At 45.2% G+C, this 16,411-nt stretch overlaps 1 protein-coding gene and 1 long non-coding RNA gene across 6 annotated transcripts in view; one reads left to right on the top strand and one right to left on the bottom strand.

Annotated features, from left to right (window-relative positions):
- The window catches only part of LOC120358650, a 423,202-nt gene that overhangs the window by 100,181 nt on the left and 306,610 nt on the right, over positions 1-16,411 (bottom strand). The gene's annotated exons all lie outside the window — the stretch shown is intronic.
- LOC105193437 (discoidin domain-containing receptor 2) overlaps positions 1-16,411 on the top strand; it is a 167,809-nt gene that overhangs the window by 112,896 nt on the left and 38,502 nt on the right. For 2 of the 4 annotated variants that reach the window (XM_039453533.1, XM_039453532.1), the window contains exon 1: positions 12,278-12,309. The exons of the other annotated variants lie outside the window; for them this stretch is intronic. In XM_039453533.1, the coding sequence (XP_039309467.1) occupies positions 12,293-12,309 (17 nt within the window). In that variant the 5' untranslated portion in view covers positions 12,278-12,292. Of the gene's footprint in view, positions 1-12,277; positions 12,310-16,411 lie in introns of those variants that run through there. 4 annotated transcript variants of the gene reach the window in all.

The raw sequence follows: 16,411 nt of genomic DNA, 5'->3' as shown, positions 1-16,411 counted from the left end.
AATCAAGAGATTCACCTCCGGCTCCGGAATCGTGCCGATCTTTTAATCGATATACTTGGGAAACGGGCCCGTTCTAATCGGTCATCAACCCAGCAAGAGGCATCCACCGTAATTAATTCCTTAATCATAAAACTTTCTCAAGAGTGCTTACGTCTGAAGCGGTTTCGCGTCTCTGTTGGAGTTTCTGCTCCGCCTCTCGAATGTCAGCGATTCTCTGGAAACGCGCACAGGCGACGATGCGCCGTCGCCGCGCCGTGAACGAACGCTCACATGGCACGGTTTCGTTGAACTTCGTGCTCGTTCTTCCCCTCTCTTTCTCTTTCTCTCCTTCTTCTGTCTCGCCTCTTTAAACCTCATTATCTTCTGCAAACAACGCTTCCGCAAATGACGATGGTAAAACAGATATTTATTAATGACATTCATTATGCCTTGCCTGCGCGATAAAAATGAAAGATTAAATTATTCTCATTTTCCCGACTCGCTCGCCATAAAGACATTTTTGTAATTTATTTAATGTAAGCAAGAGTAGCGATTTTGAAAAGACGCATCAAGGAGAAAATAAAATTACATTCGTTTCACGTTCGTTTCAGTTACCTAACGCGCATCTAATAATCTTCAACGATTCGCATAACGAAACGCTTTTCTTTTCCTTAATCTGCCTTATAAACCCGACGAGCTACTTTACGATCGGCGGCGTAAAGTAATGCCGCGTTCGCACACTCGTGATGCTCGTTGCCGCTCGCTAAAGGGAGTTACTAAATTTAAACCGCTCCGTCGGCCGTTTCTCAAGTTTGCACGCTTGTCTGCCGTCCGTGAATCGTGCTCTGACGGACCAGATAATTGTCCGCTGTCGGATTAGCGAATATCGTTTCCAGGGTTCATCCCCCGTTCCGCTTGCCAATTATCCTCTTTTCACCCCCTCGCCACTCTAAGCGCTCCTCCTCCGCCAAACGAAACGGCGTCTTTAAGTTCGAGGGACCATTTGCCTGAAATGATTAACAGGACGGTGGCGCGGAGTGACGTGAACTATTTGCCCGCGCGGCCTAAAATTATGCTAGAAAAAAAGTACACCGGAACGGACGAATCCAAGCGCGGCTTTGAGGATAACGTCGAGTGCCGCTGATCTAAATTTACTGCCGACCGTGTAAACGACAAGGGGACCCCTCGACATACCGTAACATTCACGGCCAGACTGCTCATATGAGTGCCATGAACGAGCTGTAAGTGACGGCAGCTTATCTATGCTCCGATTTCTCACCATTCATCGCGGCTCGGTCGTCGTCAGTGCCATGATGTAGTCGATCATTATTTGAAAAGAAATATCGTTTCTGCAGCTCTTTTATCCTGAGCCGCGTCCTCCTCCCACGTATCCGACATCGATTTGTAACAAGCTACCAACTTACGGGAGATCGTAAGATAGAAACGTGATACCCACAGCCGAGATGAAGGCGACGACACCTTATCGGCCTTTTGACAACTCTCCGCGAACCGTTCCAGCGGATCATCCTCTTCCAGATTTTCTTGCGAGGCTTATCTGTAAGTGGCCGTCGACACCCACCTGTTCGTCAAGTGGTCGCATGACGGATATATTTAGCGAAGATAAAGGCGGAGGGGGAGCAAAAAGCAGAAAAAGACCTACGTCCGGCATAAAAGCGGGATGATAAAGAGGCGAAACGAAACGTATTACATGCACCGCGAGAGAGAAAGCCCTCTGAAAGAGACCGTGACCAAGATATTCCGATGTATTTTTCTACCTATTCCGTGAAGGTTCATATGCCGATTCTCCAATTAATCGCGAGCTTATCCTACCTTCGTCTCTGGCATAGGCGTTTACCAAGCGCCAGTGAAATTTTTGGAATTCTTGGCATGGGATCGTTTGAAGTTCGCCGAAAATTCGAATTTCGAGCCATTTGTCGGAAAGAACGTAGCGTCCAGCACCACGGTAACAGCCGGATGATATAGATGGATCGGAGGTGGGGATAGAGAGAAGATCGAAGGTGGAAAAAGAGGTGGAGTGGAAGGCAAAAGAGGGGTCCAGCTTGGAGTGCGCTTTCTGTTCGCTCATGCGAGAGAGCGCGAATGAGATTGCACCGCAGCGGCTGGTACACCGCCGCCGTCGCGCCGCCAATTGTAGCAAGCGCTGAAGAGCGCGAGGCAATTCCTCTCCCGCTCGTCCACGTCGCCCAGTCATCCACTCGTTGCGCCCATTGCGTTTCCCATTGTATCTCCCTTTTCTCTGCGTGCGGCGTTTTTATTGCCAGCGCTCGAGCTCCCGTGCGTAACGTCTGCGGGCCGAGTCGACGCAATATCCCGTCTCTCGCCTTGCACCGGACCAATCGCGAACCTTCGTTTCCGCGCTTGGTCAAGCGCGGATGCAATTGCGTGCCGGAGCCTACCATGATTGCCGGTAGCGCCCGATTTCTTTTAACCTCGCGCCGGCACCGTAAAGCCTATTGAAAGCGTCGGTGAGCGTTAAAACGTAAAACGCTGTGTATACCAACTAAAATCTGATTTATTCAACTGAATCGAAATCGTAAACGTTCGTGTATTACTAAACGGGTAGAACACGTAGTTGCGAATTTCTTTCCGACATTACAATGGCCGCTTAAAATAAGCGCAGGTACGATGAATAAAATAATATAATCCCAACGTCAATGTATAGAATTGAGAAATTATATTCGAAGACGTATTTCTCGTGACGGCTCTCAAACGATATTTATTCCATGACAGCTGGCGATATAAAAATGTCGTTGCAGCGAAAGATATTTTATTCCTGTCCTCAGAATATATTTCGGGCATATAAATCAGGAAAGTGCGCGGAAGAAGGAAGGTAAGAAACGATACCTTCTACGGCATGCTGCCTGTCAAGTTAACTGTGACGTTGCCATCGATTGAGAGGAAAATTGTCGGAACCATCGAGCGTTAAAGTTTTCTGAAGCCGCGAGGATATTCTAGTATATAGAGAGGATCGGATTATCCTCGTCCCTCGTGAGCGGGGAAACTAACGAAGGACTTTTAAGACGTCGCTTCTCAGTCTCGGTACCTGCTCGGAGATAAAGGCAGCAACCGGCGTTTCCTCCTCCGGTCGAACGTTTTTCCTTTCTTTTTTTCTCAGCTCTTCTTCGGAGCGAAGGGCGGTCTCCGGATCGTGATCCCGTCAACGAGATTAGTTTTACTTAAACAGCAACATTTTGCCTGCATTCCTGCAATTCTTGGATCAAGTCCATGGCAAAAATAGCTTCTTGAAATCATGGAATCTATCAATGTCGAACAGAATTTATGTCAAATTCTATTATTCACGTGCTCGTGACAATGAATAACATAATATCTAACGCCGGTCTTTTAAAGATATATTATTTCGCGATGATTCACGATGCGAACAAGATGTTGCCTGTAACTCGATCGTTTAGAATATGTCTGTTTTTTTTAATATCAGGAAAAAATACCAGGAAAAAATTACTCCCAAAAGACAAATATTATGATAGGTATTTTTTTCATGCTTATTTTACGAGATTTCAAGGTCGTCAATATTTTTTAAAATAGAAAGATCATCTTAAAATCGATGTATTCTATATAGTTGGATAATCCTATTGACTCTTTTTTATAAATTACATTATCACCTTAATAAAACTATCATTACATTTACAAAAATTTTAATAATTTCTAAATGATTGAAATACAGGAAACACCCTGTATAACAAAATATACATAAAATACTCAAGTTCTTATATATTAAAAAAAAATCTATTTCTTTATGTATATATAAAAAAAAGACTGCAATACTCGTATTAAAATTCAATATTTTTAAGATTAAAAAAACAATTCGTGATATAAGTTTTCGTGAAGTTATTTTTATGCCGTTTGATCGTATTCTATCAAGAAGCATGGTTTCCTAGCTCGTAAATGTCGGCATCAAATTTCATGCGGTTCGACGCCTTTGTTCGCTGAAATCGCGGTAACGTATCAACACCTCGAGTCATCGCCCTACCAACGATCAACCCCCTTCCACCCCTAGGTTGTCTAGTAATTCGAGACTCCTCGTCCTACCCTTGATTCGACTGGATCTCACGTTGCGTTCCGTTTCGGATGAACACGTGTCCGTCCACATTTGTCCGTTTGAGGAACGTACGAAATGCCGACAGAGTATGCGAGCAGACTTGTTCCGAACATTTCCCTTTGTAACACGAGATGCACCTTCATTACCAAGTTGCTTCATCCTGCTGGAGACCGATAATTATAAATAATAATATTTTGTTTTTCGAAATCAACGTATGATGTAAACATTATGTAACAATATGTATTTATTGTTAAAGTTTTAACGAATCGTGTGAAAATGAATTATCGACGTGGTCGACGGTGACGGCAAAGTTCCGAACTGTTGCCGGCCGGTTTTCTAATTTACACCTACGTGTTAACCGATGCGTTTCAGTTTAGATTACGCTTTAAAACGTAATTAGAGCCTTGCAGTTTGCCCAGTCCGCGTAATCATGGCCGCAGCGGCAAATACGGTGCGCGCCCTTGCCGACCACAATACGTTAATTATCGCCGGGCCGAAAGTGAGCGCGTCGTAATTTACAATTCCGTTTAACGTGCCACGCACGAACGCAACCGGGTGACTACGGCGGAAACGTCGACGCTTTCACGTGAAAACGAGCGGAACGATTTTCGTAAAATCAACGTCACGCGACAACGGATCGCGCGTAAAGCGGACAAGGCAGGTGATCTCTCCGTCATGGAGAGCCGTGTTGCGAGGCGAAGGGTTGGTGTAATATGGGTTTTTACTATTTATGCCATGACGCGGTCCGAAAATGCAATCGTTCTCTGGACGCCGGGCGATGCAATTACGGGGGGAATTCTAGGCACGCCGGGTTTGATACCGAACAACCCGCACGCCGGCAGATACGTCGTGCCTTTGCACGAAAACAACCCCTCTGTCCCTCGCTCCGACGCCCTACGGTGGAAGGAGGTGCCGGCTGAAATTCCACCCGGATGCAGCCCCAAAAAGCGTCTGCCTCTACGAAGAGCATCGCTCGCGGCTATCGGGACCGCGCGTGTCCCTCTTCTATCATAAGTTATTATTGCTCGCCGCCGATCAATCGCCTAACCAGATTATGAGCGCGCATGCCAATCAATTTATGTCGATTTAGTTCGTTAGGTTTGATTTGGGGCAAGAAATGTAATTTCTCTTACAATCGAGCAGTTTGAGTTGCCCCGATGTATTTCTCTCTCTCATTTCAATAAATATTTACGTTTAAGTTACCTAGAATTGATGCATTAAATTTCTTATTTTTAATAAAAATCTTTTATTGTTTATTTAATTCTACATTTATGTGGTATAAATATGTGATTAAACGCACATTTATCAAACTTGCAAAAAAAAAGTTGTTTGTTCAAATATAAATACTTCAGCGGAGCACGTACGCTCATGTTATCGCATTCCGCAAGATATTCTGAAAAGATAGCACTTGATATAACGCAGCTCGCACTGGTATACATCGTAATCAAAATATCCGGATCAAATACGAGCCACGTGTAATAAAATCCCATGCATCGCTGTGAGAACAAGAAAACTCTGCACATTTTTGTCTGGAATAAATCACGGTCCCGTGAAAAGAAAAAAAAAAGAGAACAATTGTAGAGAAACTCATGTGGCGAGTCTTGAAGCAACATTAGTCTTGATATGGAAAAAGTTTCACGCTACAACGTCTTCCGCGCTTGTCTCTCGAGAGAAGCACCGTACTAAAGTGCTTTCCGGCAAACGGCGTAGAACGGGCACAAAAGAAATAACGCAGCTCGAGACGATCGCGGACTCTTAATCTAAATGGGAAGTTAAAAGGTGGTCGTTCGCGTTTACACGTATACGGCGCGGTCGGTCGAACGCGCGGGGATCCTCTTACTTCGCGTGGAAGGAGCGCGAGGAAGCGAGGAGGTGGACCGAATAGAAAACGAAAACGCTCCGTAAAAGGCGGGTAAGAGAGGAGACGCGTAATAAGAATACCAATCGCAATAAAGTAGGATTTGCATTTGATAAGCATCGTAAAAAAGCGCAGCGTAAGGTCATTACGTATACATCCGCGAGCTACGACGGCCTACGCCGCCCTGTTCCACGTCCTGAAATCTACCTCGTTTGCCATAGCTCAGGCCAAAGTCCCGCACTCGCGATCCCGTCTACGACCGAATCGCGAAGTGGCTTGAGAAAAAAATGACGCCAGGAATGGTCGCCGTATTGCTGACTATACTGCTCTTTGGATTATTTAAGTCGCATGAAAATTCGCGAAGAAAAAGAGAGGGCGAAAGATGAAGGAAAAAAATGGCTTTAAGATTTAAGGCGTTGTAAATCGTTAAGTGTTAAACTTTTTTTTTTATACTTTTACGTCGTAACCGACAGATATGGCGACGTTAAAATATAGTGCAACACTATGTGACGGCAATGAGTCACGAGTGACTAACTAAAATTATTGAAGACACATGTATCTCGTACACGGGTGCGGCTGGGACACCGTTTTTCAAAGAGTCAACCGTAAGCTTACTCGGACGTCTAAATGATGAAGGATACGCGGATCAAGATGTCGCTGGTTACAGCGGTTCTGTCAGAAAACTGGAAAGCAGATACAATACAGTCGGAGGACGATTCATTCGCACGACCGTAGCTCAGAGACAGCTGGATGGCCCATAGGGATGAAACAGGAAACCATTGTCGCTCACGATTTCCGAAACGCGAGGGGCGAGCGTGTGCATTCTTTTTTTTTTTAGTTTCAAGCGGAACGTATATGCACGCGCGACGCATCGAGCCGCGTCGCGTGCAAATGTTGCTTTTTGAGCGACGCCGACGCGTAGCGAAAAGCAATTATTGCGCACGCGACCACGCATAGAAACGTTGCTAATATACGGCCTCGCCTCTGGCGGATATAATATTGACCGAACCTTTTTCTTTGTATTTTAAATATGTGATTTTTATCCATGTATAATAATATGTTTAATATCCGCGTTTTATTAGTATTTATTATAATTAAAGTTGGATCCACACGGTTAGATAATATAACGGCGATAACAAAATAATTAAGTTGTATAACAGTGTATATAAAGAGTTGCTGCACGCGTGCGTTATCAAGATGATTAACTTCACCCTCGCTGCTAACGAGTTCCCTTTAAACGTTCATCTGGCGCGTCTTGCAGCGCTTCACCTACGAACCGGAAGTTCTTCAGGGCCCTAACGAAATCAACCGGAAACCTATTCATCTCCTTCGTTCAGGACACTCGACCTACTACGAAAACGTCGAAAATAAGCGGGACGTTAAAAAGAAGGGACAGTTGTTTCGCGATGGGGACCGGTAAGGCTCGAGACACTCCTTTTCGCTAATAGCATGCACGCGACCATCCGGACCACACGTGCGTAATAATGGGTAGCGCGTGGGTGTGTGTTGGTGTCAGTCGAACAGAGCCAAGCGGAGCCGAGCCAAGCCGGTCGACTAAGCGTGGCTCAGGGGTCTGGTTCCCAAGTTTCTACCGTTCCATCTGCTCCTTGTTACTCGCGGTTATTAATTAGCCTGAGCAGTGAGAGACAGAAAGAGAAAGAGAGAGAGAGAGAGAGAACCCCAGCTACATCGGCGACATTACGAAATGCAACTGCGCTCGAACATCGGTAGTAATCCGATGTCGATCCCGATGAAGACGCGCGCTCGCAAATCTTTAACTGCGCACGCACCCGCCCCCGGGGTCCCGCAGAAGCCGATGTACCGGACGCCTCTCGCGTGAGCTCGCAAGGGCGCAATTAACTCTCAGAACGGAAAGTACATCGGTGCCTCGAGTCTCGTAAACGTTCCTCTCGCGTGTCCCGCCTCCGGCTTGTCCATCCGACACGAGATAAAACGTGTCCGCGTTGTCGAGCATCGTCGGACGAGGGCCGGGTGCGATAATTACTAGTTGTATTCCTCTGCGAGTGCGAGTCGGAGAGCATTCGCCTGCGGAGATTTTAATTGGAGGATAATACGTTCTTTCATGGTATTTAACTGCTCTTCTGCTAACTAAAAAACTTCTTCCGTCGAAAAGAAAGTCGAGGTAATTTTCCAACTACGGGATGTATTATTAAACGATGGTATTGTATATAATTAAGATGATATTTTTCAGCGATAAAGTTGAATAAATTAATACGGATTAGAGCGAGCAATTAACGACAAACAAACATTGAATTTGTTCGATTATATAAATGGAATCGAAATTTGCTGCCTTCTGCATCTCTGCTATGTTCAATTTCTTCTACAATGAGGGAATATTTATCGGTTTTCAGCGTAAGAGAAGAGCACCCGCGAGGACAAAACGTACGTTGGTTTATTAGTCCTTCTCAGTCACGAATCGAACAGTACGTCCGACGATCATTCGAGCTCCGGATCGAAATGGTCTCCCGCATCATCGCGGAGACACAACTAGGATGGTTTTGCACGGTTGCACCGGCAGCATCGTATCTGCCCCGCATTCTCTCCAAATCTCCCGATGCTAGTGCAAGCGGCCTCGAGCGGCGGGCTTGCCCGCAGAAATGTAAATACCGACCGGCCAATCAGTCTGATTGGTCCCATTCGCTCGAATGCCCGTCATTCACCGACGCTATATACCGTTGCCGTAAGGCACGGCGGCGTTCCTGAATCGAGGCATTGTTCGTACAGGGAGTACATGCGTGCCTATGTACAGCCGCACGTATGTGCCGACATACATGCGGGACGCTTTGAAAAAGGTATCGCCAGTTTGTCGGACATCGCGAGTCGTTCAATTACGAGAGTACACGGCCAAATCGACGGCGTCGTAACGCGATTACGTTACGTTACTCGCGATGGATTATATCTGGGCAGGCTCTAAACTGGCTGCTATTAACGTTATCGTACGATTAATATTTACCTCGTATTTTATCTCGGCTATTACGAGATTGCGCCATGCTGGCCATGTTATTTCAAGGTCGGCATTTAGACAGCGGCATTAATCTTATTAATGTAGGTATTGCGCAATTACGACCTCGTGATTCATGCTGCCGTGCGCATGCATCTGATGACCATTCGGCTACCCGAAAGCACGTCGACGCGACGCAACACGACGATTCCGCGTCCTGAGCCCTCGCGATGTGAATTGTTGCGTGCCGACAGTCCATTGTTATGGCAATGAGAAAGCGAGAGAGAGAGCGAGTCTGCTTTTATCTTCGAAATTTGAAGGGTATTGCAAATTGGTGCGTGCTAATCCTAATGCGCGATTCATCGAGTAATTTCCTAGAAACGCTATTCGAGAAATCGTTTGCGTACGCAAGACTGATAGAAAATTTTGACCAGGACCCTCGCTACCCCTCCCATATAATTTGTTCAACTCCTCGGCACGGACGCTTTCGTGACTTAGGGCAACGCGTACCTTCCTATCGAACTGCACATCGCGATTTCACGACCACGCAATATCGTATGATCGGAATTAAATGCAGCAATTACGATAATTACGAGTCTGCTTATTTCCCATGAACTTTGTTTGTTACCCTAAGTAAACTTTGATTAGGTTTACGATTTAAGAGCAATCGCGTTGTCACGTTACCGCGAACAAGACAATTCTTACGGAACGAAGAAATATGTCGCTTGATAGATACGTTTCTTGAAGGGTCTCATTAAACGCTTTCAGAACTCGGAAATGGGATTCATAGGTAAAGACAATATCCATCGTCGCAGACCAGATAACACGCTTAGTCAGAGTTGTTTACACGAGGGTCAAAACTCGCTTGAGACTCGAGCGAGAGGAAAGAAACTAAGAGTCCCACTCGAGAAGATGAAGCGCAATGTCCTCTGGTTCTCTGTACTTCTGTTTGCTCTCCTCTTCCTCTCTTTGACTCTATCGTCGCGATCTTTTCTCTTTCTCACTCGTCGTAGAAAAGAAGAATAGCCGCGAGGAAAGAGTCAGGAACGAAGCTAGCAGACGCAGACAACACCGGTTACAGGCACAGCGCGCTTCTAATCTGGTTTAACTTGTTTACCAGTCCTCGATAAAGGAGCAATGCAATCCCCGCGCGGGCGTGCGAATTTCATGTCTGCCTCCTCGCGCCGACCGTCTGAAATCTGACTTGAAATTTATTGCGGCGGTAAATATAGAGGCGGTGGGTGAGCGGATTCCGGTCGCGGGGGTATAAAGAAAGGAAAGCGGAGGGCAGTTTGTTGCTGGCGTTGGGAGGAAAGGGGTCACTGACGTTAAACCGCAGCACGGCCTGGTACTTGTAGCATGGCCGGTTTTCACTTCGAGGTTTTTCGGAGGTTCTTTGAAAGTCTTTGTCAGTCGAGACACAGCTAGTCTTTCTGTGACTGTCGCGAGATCGCGTAAACCTCGACAACGACGACGAAGAAGAAGAAGAAGAAAAAGACGACGACGACGACGACGACGACGACGACGACGACGTCGGTGTCGGTGTCGCAGGATACGTTTTAACGAGACTGCTCGAGGGGATTCATTGAGACGCCGCCCGGCTGCTTCTTCGACGCCCCACGTGACTCCTCTTCCATTCTTCCTCTCCATTCTTTATTGCCCGACGTTTTATTATTCGCCTCTTACTCCCTTCTTTCATTCCGTTCGCCGCGCAAACGTCCCTTATGTCGACCTTCATTTTCTTCTTCCCCGAATTCTCCGCATTATTCAGCGGGCGCACGTCTCTCATCGAGGATGCACGCACGTATTACCTGCTACGGTTACGATGACGACGACGACGACGACGACATCGACGACGTCGCTGTGCAACCCGTCGAAATCCGCAATAAAAAATGTTTCCCTGTCGAAGCCGGTTGGTTACAGGAACGAACTTTAACTACGTGTGTTCTTTGATAGAATATTACAATATATATCGCTTTTCTTTCATTTATTGATTTTAGAATATTATTTTGTTAGCCGAACACAAATTGAATTAGAATTGAATCACCTGTTTCTAATTCTTAGCATTAATATCTCTTAATCTTTATAAAGAAATGAAAATACAACGAAAGTAGACATCCATATAATTTTGTCAATGGAATTACAAAATGAAATTATTTTTTGCTGCATGTTTCTCCGTGAATATTCTGCGTGTGTATCATAGAAATAATATAATCTAACGAAGTGTTAACCGACTGATGCAAATTAACAAAATTACTGACGTATGTCGATAATAACAGCGAATATGAATGGAATCGTCGTTGAAACGAAATTTTCATTTGCTGCTAAAACGCGCGGATGGGATTACGTATACGCGATATCATCTCGTTAAAAGCACGAAACGCTCACGAAAAGCTATCGTTATAAAGTGCTCGTAGCAACGCTCGGACATACGCCTGTCCAATCGAAATTTTGATTACGCTCGCGTTACTGATTGCGCGCGTCGCATTATAAGCTTTAATCACTTTAATTACTTATTGCATGTAATTAAGCACGGTTTATTGCACTCATACTGACGAGAGCGGTCGATGAAACCCGCTCGTTGACGCGTGACGGGGCGCATTTGCGTCCGTCAGCGGTACACGTAATGAAACTTGGAGTCGCAATTCTATCAAATCAAAGCCAGACTAATCGTCAACATTATTCGGTGTGTAGGAAATCGGCGGTTTCATTACGCGTCGTTTATTGCCGTGTTTCGCATGCCGGAATAAATATTTATTAAATGACTCGCGGGGGTTTCCCATTGTCACCGATCGCTCCATGTGATCCGCGGTCATTTAATGTTGAAACGGTACGACATAATCACGCCACCCCATTACCGCGCGTTACGCTCTCGAGCAAGTTATATCAGGCAAAATGTTTGCAAGATATCGTACTCTTCGCGAGCCCACGTACGATTTTACCGGACATGTTTGCGCACGGTAATGAACGGCTTCTACCCAAAAAGTTATATGTGCGTTAACCCGTTCCTCGCTGCTCCCTGACCGTTCTTTATGGTTGGTTCTAACGAGCTCCCGTGCTCCACCGTTCTTCTCTCATTAAAATGTCGGCAGACGTCTTATTGTATGTCGCATTATTATCATTACCGTGCGATGGAACACGCGAGCTACGCCCACATCTTCGTAACTCACCGAACAATCGTAAAAAATCAACGTTATGTTAATAACACGTCTGTCTCGAAAAATCGTAACTAAAAGAAATTTGTACCGCACGAAATTCACTGACGTAAATAACGAGTGACAAAATGATTTTCTCAAAAAGTTTTATACTAAAACCATTCTTTCATCATAATGCGAAATTACTGACGATCTTTGAGTATTAAATATTCGTTATTTTTATGTTACAGGTGAGTCAACCGAGACGAGCACGTGCACGAATGAGAAGCTATTCAAAGTGAGTCCAATTAAGAGTAATTACGCGACATGAGGGAGCGAGCAGTTACTCGTACATTTCGTGCGTATCAGAGGAATTAAAATAGAAATGATAGAGGTCGGATTCGGTGCGTGCGATGGAATGAGTCCGAAACACGAACATAGGCGCGGTAACGTTTCGTGTAAAGCGCACCCCGTATATCTTCCCTTTGTATATTTTTTCCTGGCATGCGCGATGCTGGCGTGTTTGATTGTCGACGAAAGACGCTGGCGATGACTGTTCCAGGCCCGGCGCGTTCGGACTCCCGGGAGGGATCCCTCCTCGCGGAGTAAACTGTTTTCTTAGGCACTCGGGACTCTTCAAAAATTCCTAAATATTTACTCGAGTGGAGGACTCCCAGACGGACGACACTTAAACGGTATTCTCCGAGCAGGGTACACGAAGACGGGCTTAAGCCCCCTGAAGAACGGATTAGAGGCGCTCTCCCGCGCGCATCTCTTTCTCGTTTTCTCTCGTTTCCCCTTTCCTCCTCATTTTTCCTTCAACCTTTCCTTCGCGCGTCTCTATCCGCCCGACTGAGATCCGTACAGAACTCGCGCGGAGGGAAATCATTCTTTGCATTGTAAGTCGAGCGTGATTTTTCTGAGTGTATTCTTATCATATAAGGTGATAAAACGTGGGATTTGTCATCGGAAAATAGAGATCCTCCGCGCATTCACGCTGCGTTCATTTTATATTCATTCAAATGCGAATTATATATGAATTGATATTACACGAAATTATCGCTGTAATGAAAATAGCCACTGCTATGCTCTTCAACTTTGTTAGAAACGGTTTAGAATATATATTTGCCGTGAATTCCTAAACTTTGTTTGAATTCGCGATTATTCTCTCTTCATAAAATTTTACTGAAAACGAGGACTTTTTTGGAAGATTAAAATCAAGTTCATAATTTCTTTAATCGCGCAAGAATTTATCTATAATTCAGCATGACTCGGCAACTCCGACCTAGCAATTCACTCTTACGTAAATAATGTCGCAAACTTCAGTCATTCTTTACGAGTCTCGAAAGTACTTCTTCATTGCGTTTGTCACTCTTACTCACGAAGCTCTCGCGATAGTCTTATGCCTTCGTAACACGAAATTCTATGACGATCGGTAATCGCTAGTTAAATATTTAACTCGGCCGACTCGCGACACGCGAAAACTTTCACAGTCCAAAAATACGAAACTACTGAACGATCGAACGAGTATCGTGACGCGAGCATCTCGACAAAACGTTTCCGTACACGTGTGGCGAAGGATTTCGCGACTGCAGGGAGAGATCGTCTTCTAGACAGCCGGTGAAAGGCCGGCCCAACACGGGGACTCGATTCTGCAGTCTCTCTTGACTTTTTTCGCCTGGTTTTAGGCGTTGCCTCGATGCAAAAGCATTCCCTTGTTCGAAGTTTCCGTGTCCTCCCACCCGCCGATTCCCGTCGCAGTCGCGCTTTCCGTCTGAGAGCTTCGAAAACTTTCGGGTTTGAATACCAGGCTGCATTAAACATGAATAAACGATTTATGAGAACAGAACGGCTGTAACGGGTTGGTGAAGGGTTGACGGTGCGGTAAAGCGAGAGCGCGGTCTAATAAAACCAGGCCGACGATATCATTGATGAGGTTCTCCGTACATAAACGCGATCTCGATTCGCCTCGTTATTCGTTGATAATTAATAATCACCTCCAACGCCTATACATACTGTCGAGCACTCCGAGCTTCCTATCTGCTTTGTCATCGCTCCGGATAATAACTCTTTGACGATTGGCGAGTGTGGACCGGACACTCGCCTCGTGCTGCAAATAACTGATTAGCCCTCTCGGCCAGTTTGCTTCTTGGAACCTTTGATTTTCATTCCGTTCGCCCGATCGATTATGTCGGGGCGATGAAGTAAGGCGAACTGGGTGTTAAAGAGCGGCCCCGAAGCCACGAAGTCATCGTGAGGATATCATAAGTATCTCTCACACACACACACACATACACACACACAGACGTACAAAGAAAGAGATAGAAAAAATTTTTATTTCAAGAACATTGCTAAAAATGGAACGCAGATTATGTTTTATCAGGTTCTAATATGTTATCCCCGCTGTTCAAAGTGGCGAAGGAAATGCCGTGAAAGAGAAAAAAAAATATATATATATATCAAACCGGAGGAGGGGCGGGGAATAAAAGGATTCAATTGAGCGCGCGCGAACACAGTCTACTTCTTACGAAACGGGTTCCCGACGGAAACTTCGGGGCTTCAAAGCGATCTCATTTCATGCGCTCGGCTCCGCCGCGGATTGCCGCAAGCTAATTTGCGAGCGTCAGCTGCGTATTTCTGCAACTATTCTGAGTTCCTCGCGGCGTTAACCCGCAGACGGCGGGATGTTAAAAACGGCCGATACCAAACGCGATATCGCGCTCTTTCCCCCTGGAAACGCGTACCCGCGGTTACTTTTCGCCGTCCGCGGAATAATTAATCCGCGCGCTCGTAAAACTCGCCGCGCCGTCGGGAACAACAAAACCGGGCGGGGCAGCTCTTTTACGATTCTCTCTGAAAAAGGTATGTGTCCGCGCCGGCACGTACCTTTGGCGGAGCTGTAAGAGATGCTGCGAGGGGACTCTAGACGCTACGCTGCCTCTCGTCGCATAATCTAATCAGTACATTAACAGGACGATAACGTCCGCTCGTAAATCCATGACTCGAGTAACGATCTTTCCACGTGCGCCAAACGCGTATATTTGACGCATCCAAACGTCGTCCCGCGCGACGTTTTGCTCGTATAGGTGCGAAACGACGCGAATTGTGACCGGCTATTAATTTTATCCCGCGTATCTTGGTGCTGCAAGATTTTCAAATAAATATCTCCAAGTCTGTGGACTCTTGCCGTAAAATCGGCAAACGTTCGCACGGACTCTGAGAAGACATTAAATTGTAATATCGCCCCGCGCATTCTATTCGTTTCAAAAAAGATCGAATCGAAAATATTTTACACAAACATCACTTTACTAATTAAATATCAATACGAACAATAAAAGCTTAAAAAATTTATTTATTACCAAATCGAGATAATTAAATTTCATGCTATTATTTTACCTTTGTGCGAAATTTGAACAATTTCATGATTTGAGTACTATTCGTACAGCATCTCGTGTAAACTGAAGTTAGAGAAATATTTTAAATTAATTTAATTGTCAGATTTAATAATTGATTTGAAAATATTATTAAGCACAAAGATCCGCTTCGACCGAAAAAATGGTATTTCTTAAATTTCTTGTGTTATTCCAATATTCTATGGTCGGTTACGGCCATTATCTTGGCTATCGATTCGTGACATCGTTTGCGCTGAGGCTCTACCATTTTATCGAGCAATGTAGATATCACTTTCTATACTCTTTGTCAAATAAAACACTATCGAATATCGATGTACTTTCGACTTCGCTTCAACTATGACGAACCAAGTCTGTACTGGATCATTAATGTCCTCTCGCTCAATCGCGTTATAGTTGGGGTGCTATTATAGGAGAAGCTACAGCTGAAATCTGCATAGTAAAGTACAAAGCAAAAGCACTTTCGAGAATATCAGTATGACTTCTATATTCGCTCGTTACATTAATACGATGACGAAAGAAGGAAAGGAGTATATTTCCGACTTGACGGAGGGACAGTGAGAGGTAAATGTCCTGTAAGTGGAACGAAAGAGACAAAATTAAAGTAACGATATGACTTGTTTCTCTCTCTCTCTCTCTCCCTCTCTCGATCGTTAACCTAGACGGCAGACGGGCCGGCATGAAAATTTCAGTCGATCTTGGCTGTGCGCGGGAGGGGTGAGTGATTCTCGCCTGTTACCATGGGGAGTCATGTTGAAATATTTAACGACTCGATTGTTCATCCGTGTTTGGTGCGTGTCAAACAAACGTAAAGCGGCGCTTTTTCCAATATCGCGAAAAAAAACATGGAATTGATAGCCGCATGCCTCGCAAAGCAATCGCGAGTTTTTGTTGTATCAGACGTATCGTAATATACACACAGCGGCGCAGCGTGAAATACACATGCAGGTAGAAAGGTAGAAAGTGTAAGTGCTCTCGAGGATATCGACG

The sequence above is a fragment of the Solenopsis invicta genome, chromosome 9 (assembly GCF_016802725.1).
Source record: "Solenopsis invicta isolate M01_SB chromosome 9, UNIL_Sinv_3.0, whole genome shotgun sequence".
Taxonomy (NCBI): Eukaryota; Metazoa; Arthropoda; class Insecta; order Hymenoptera; family Formicidae; genus Solenopsis; species Solenopsis invicta.
Note: the sequence above shows the minus strand (reverse complement) of the source record. Positions and strands in the feature narration are given on the sequence as shown.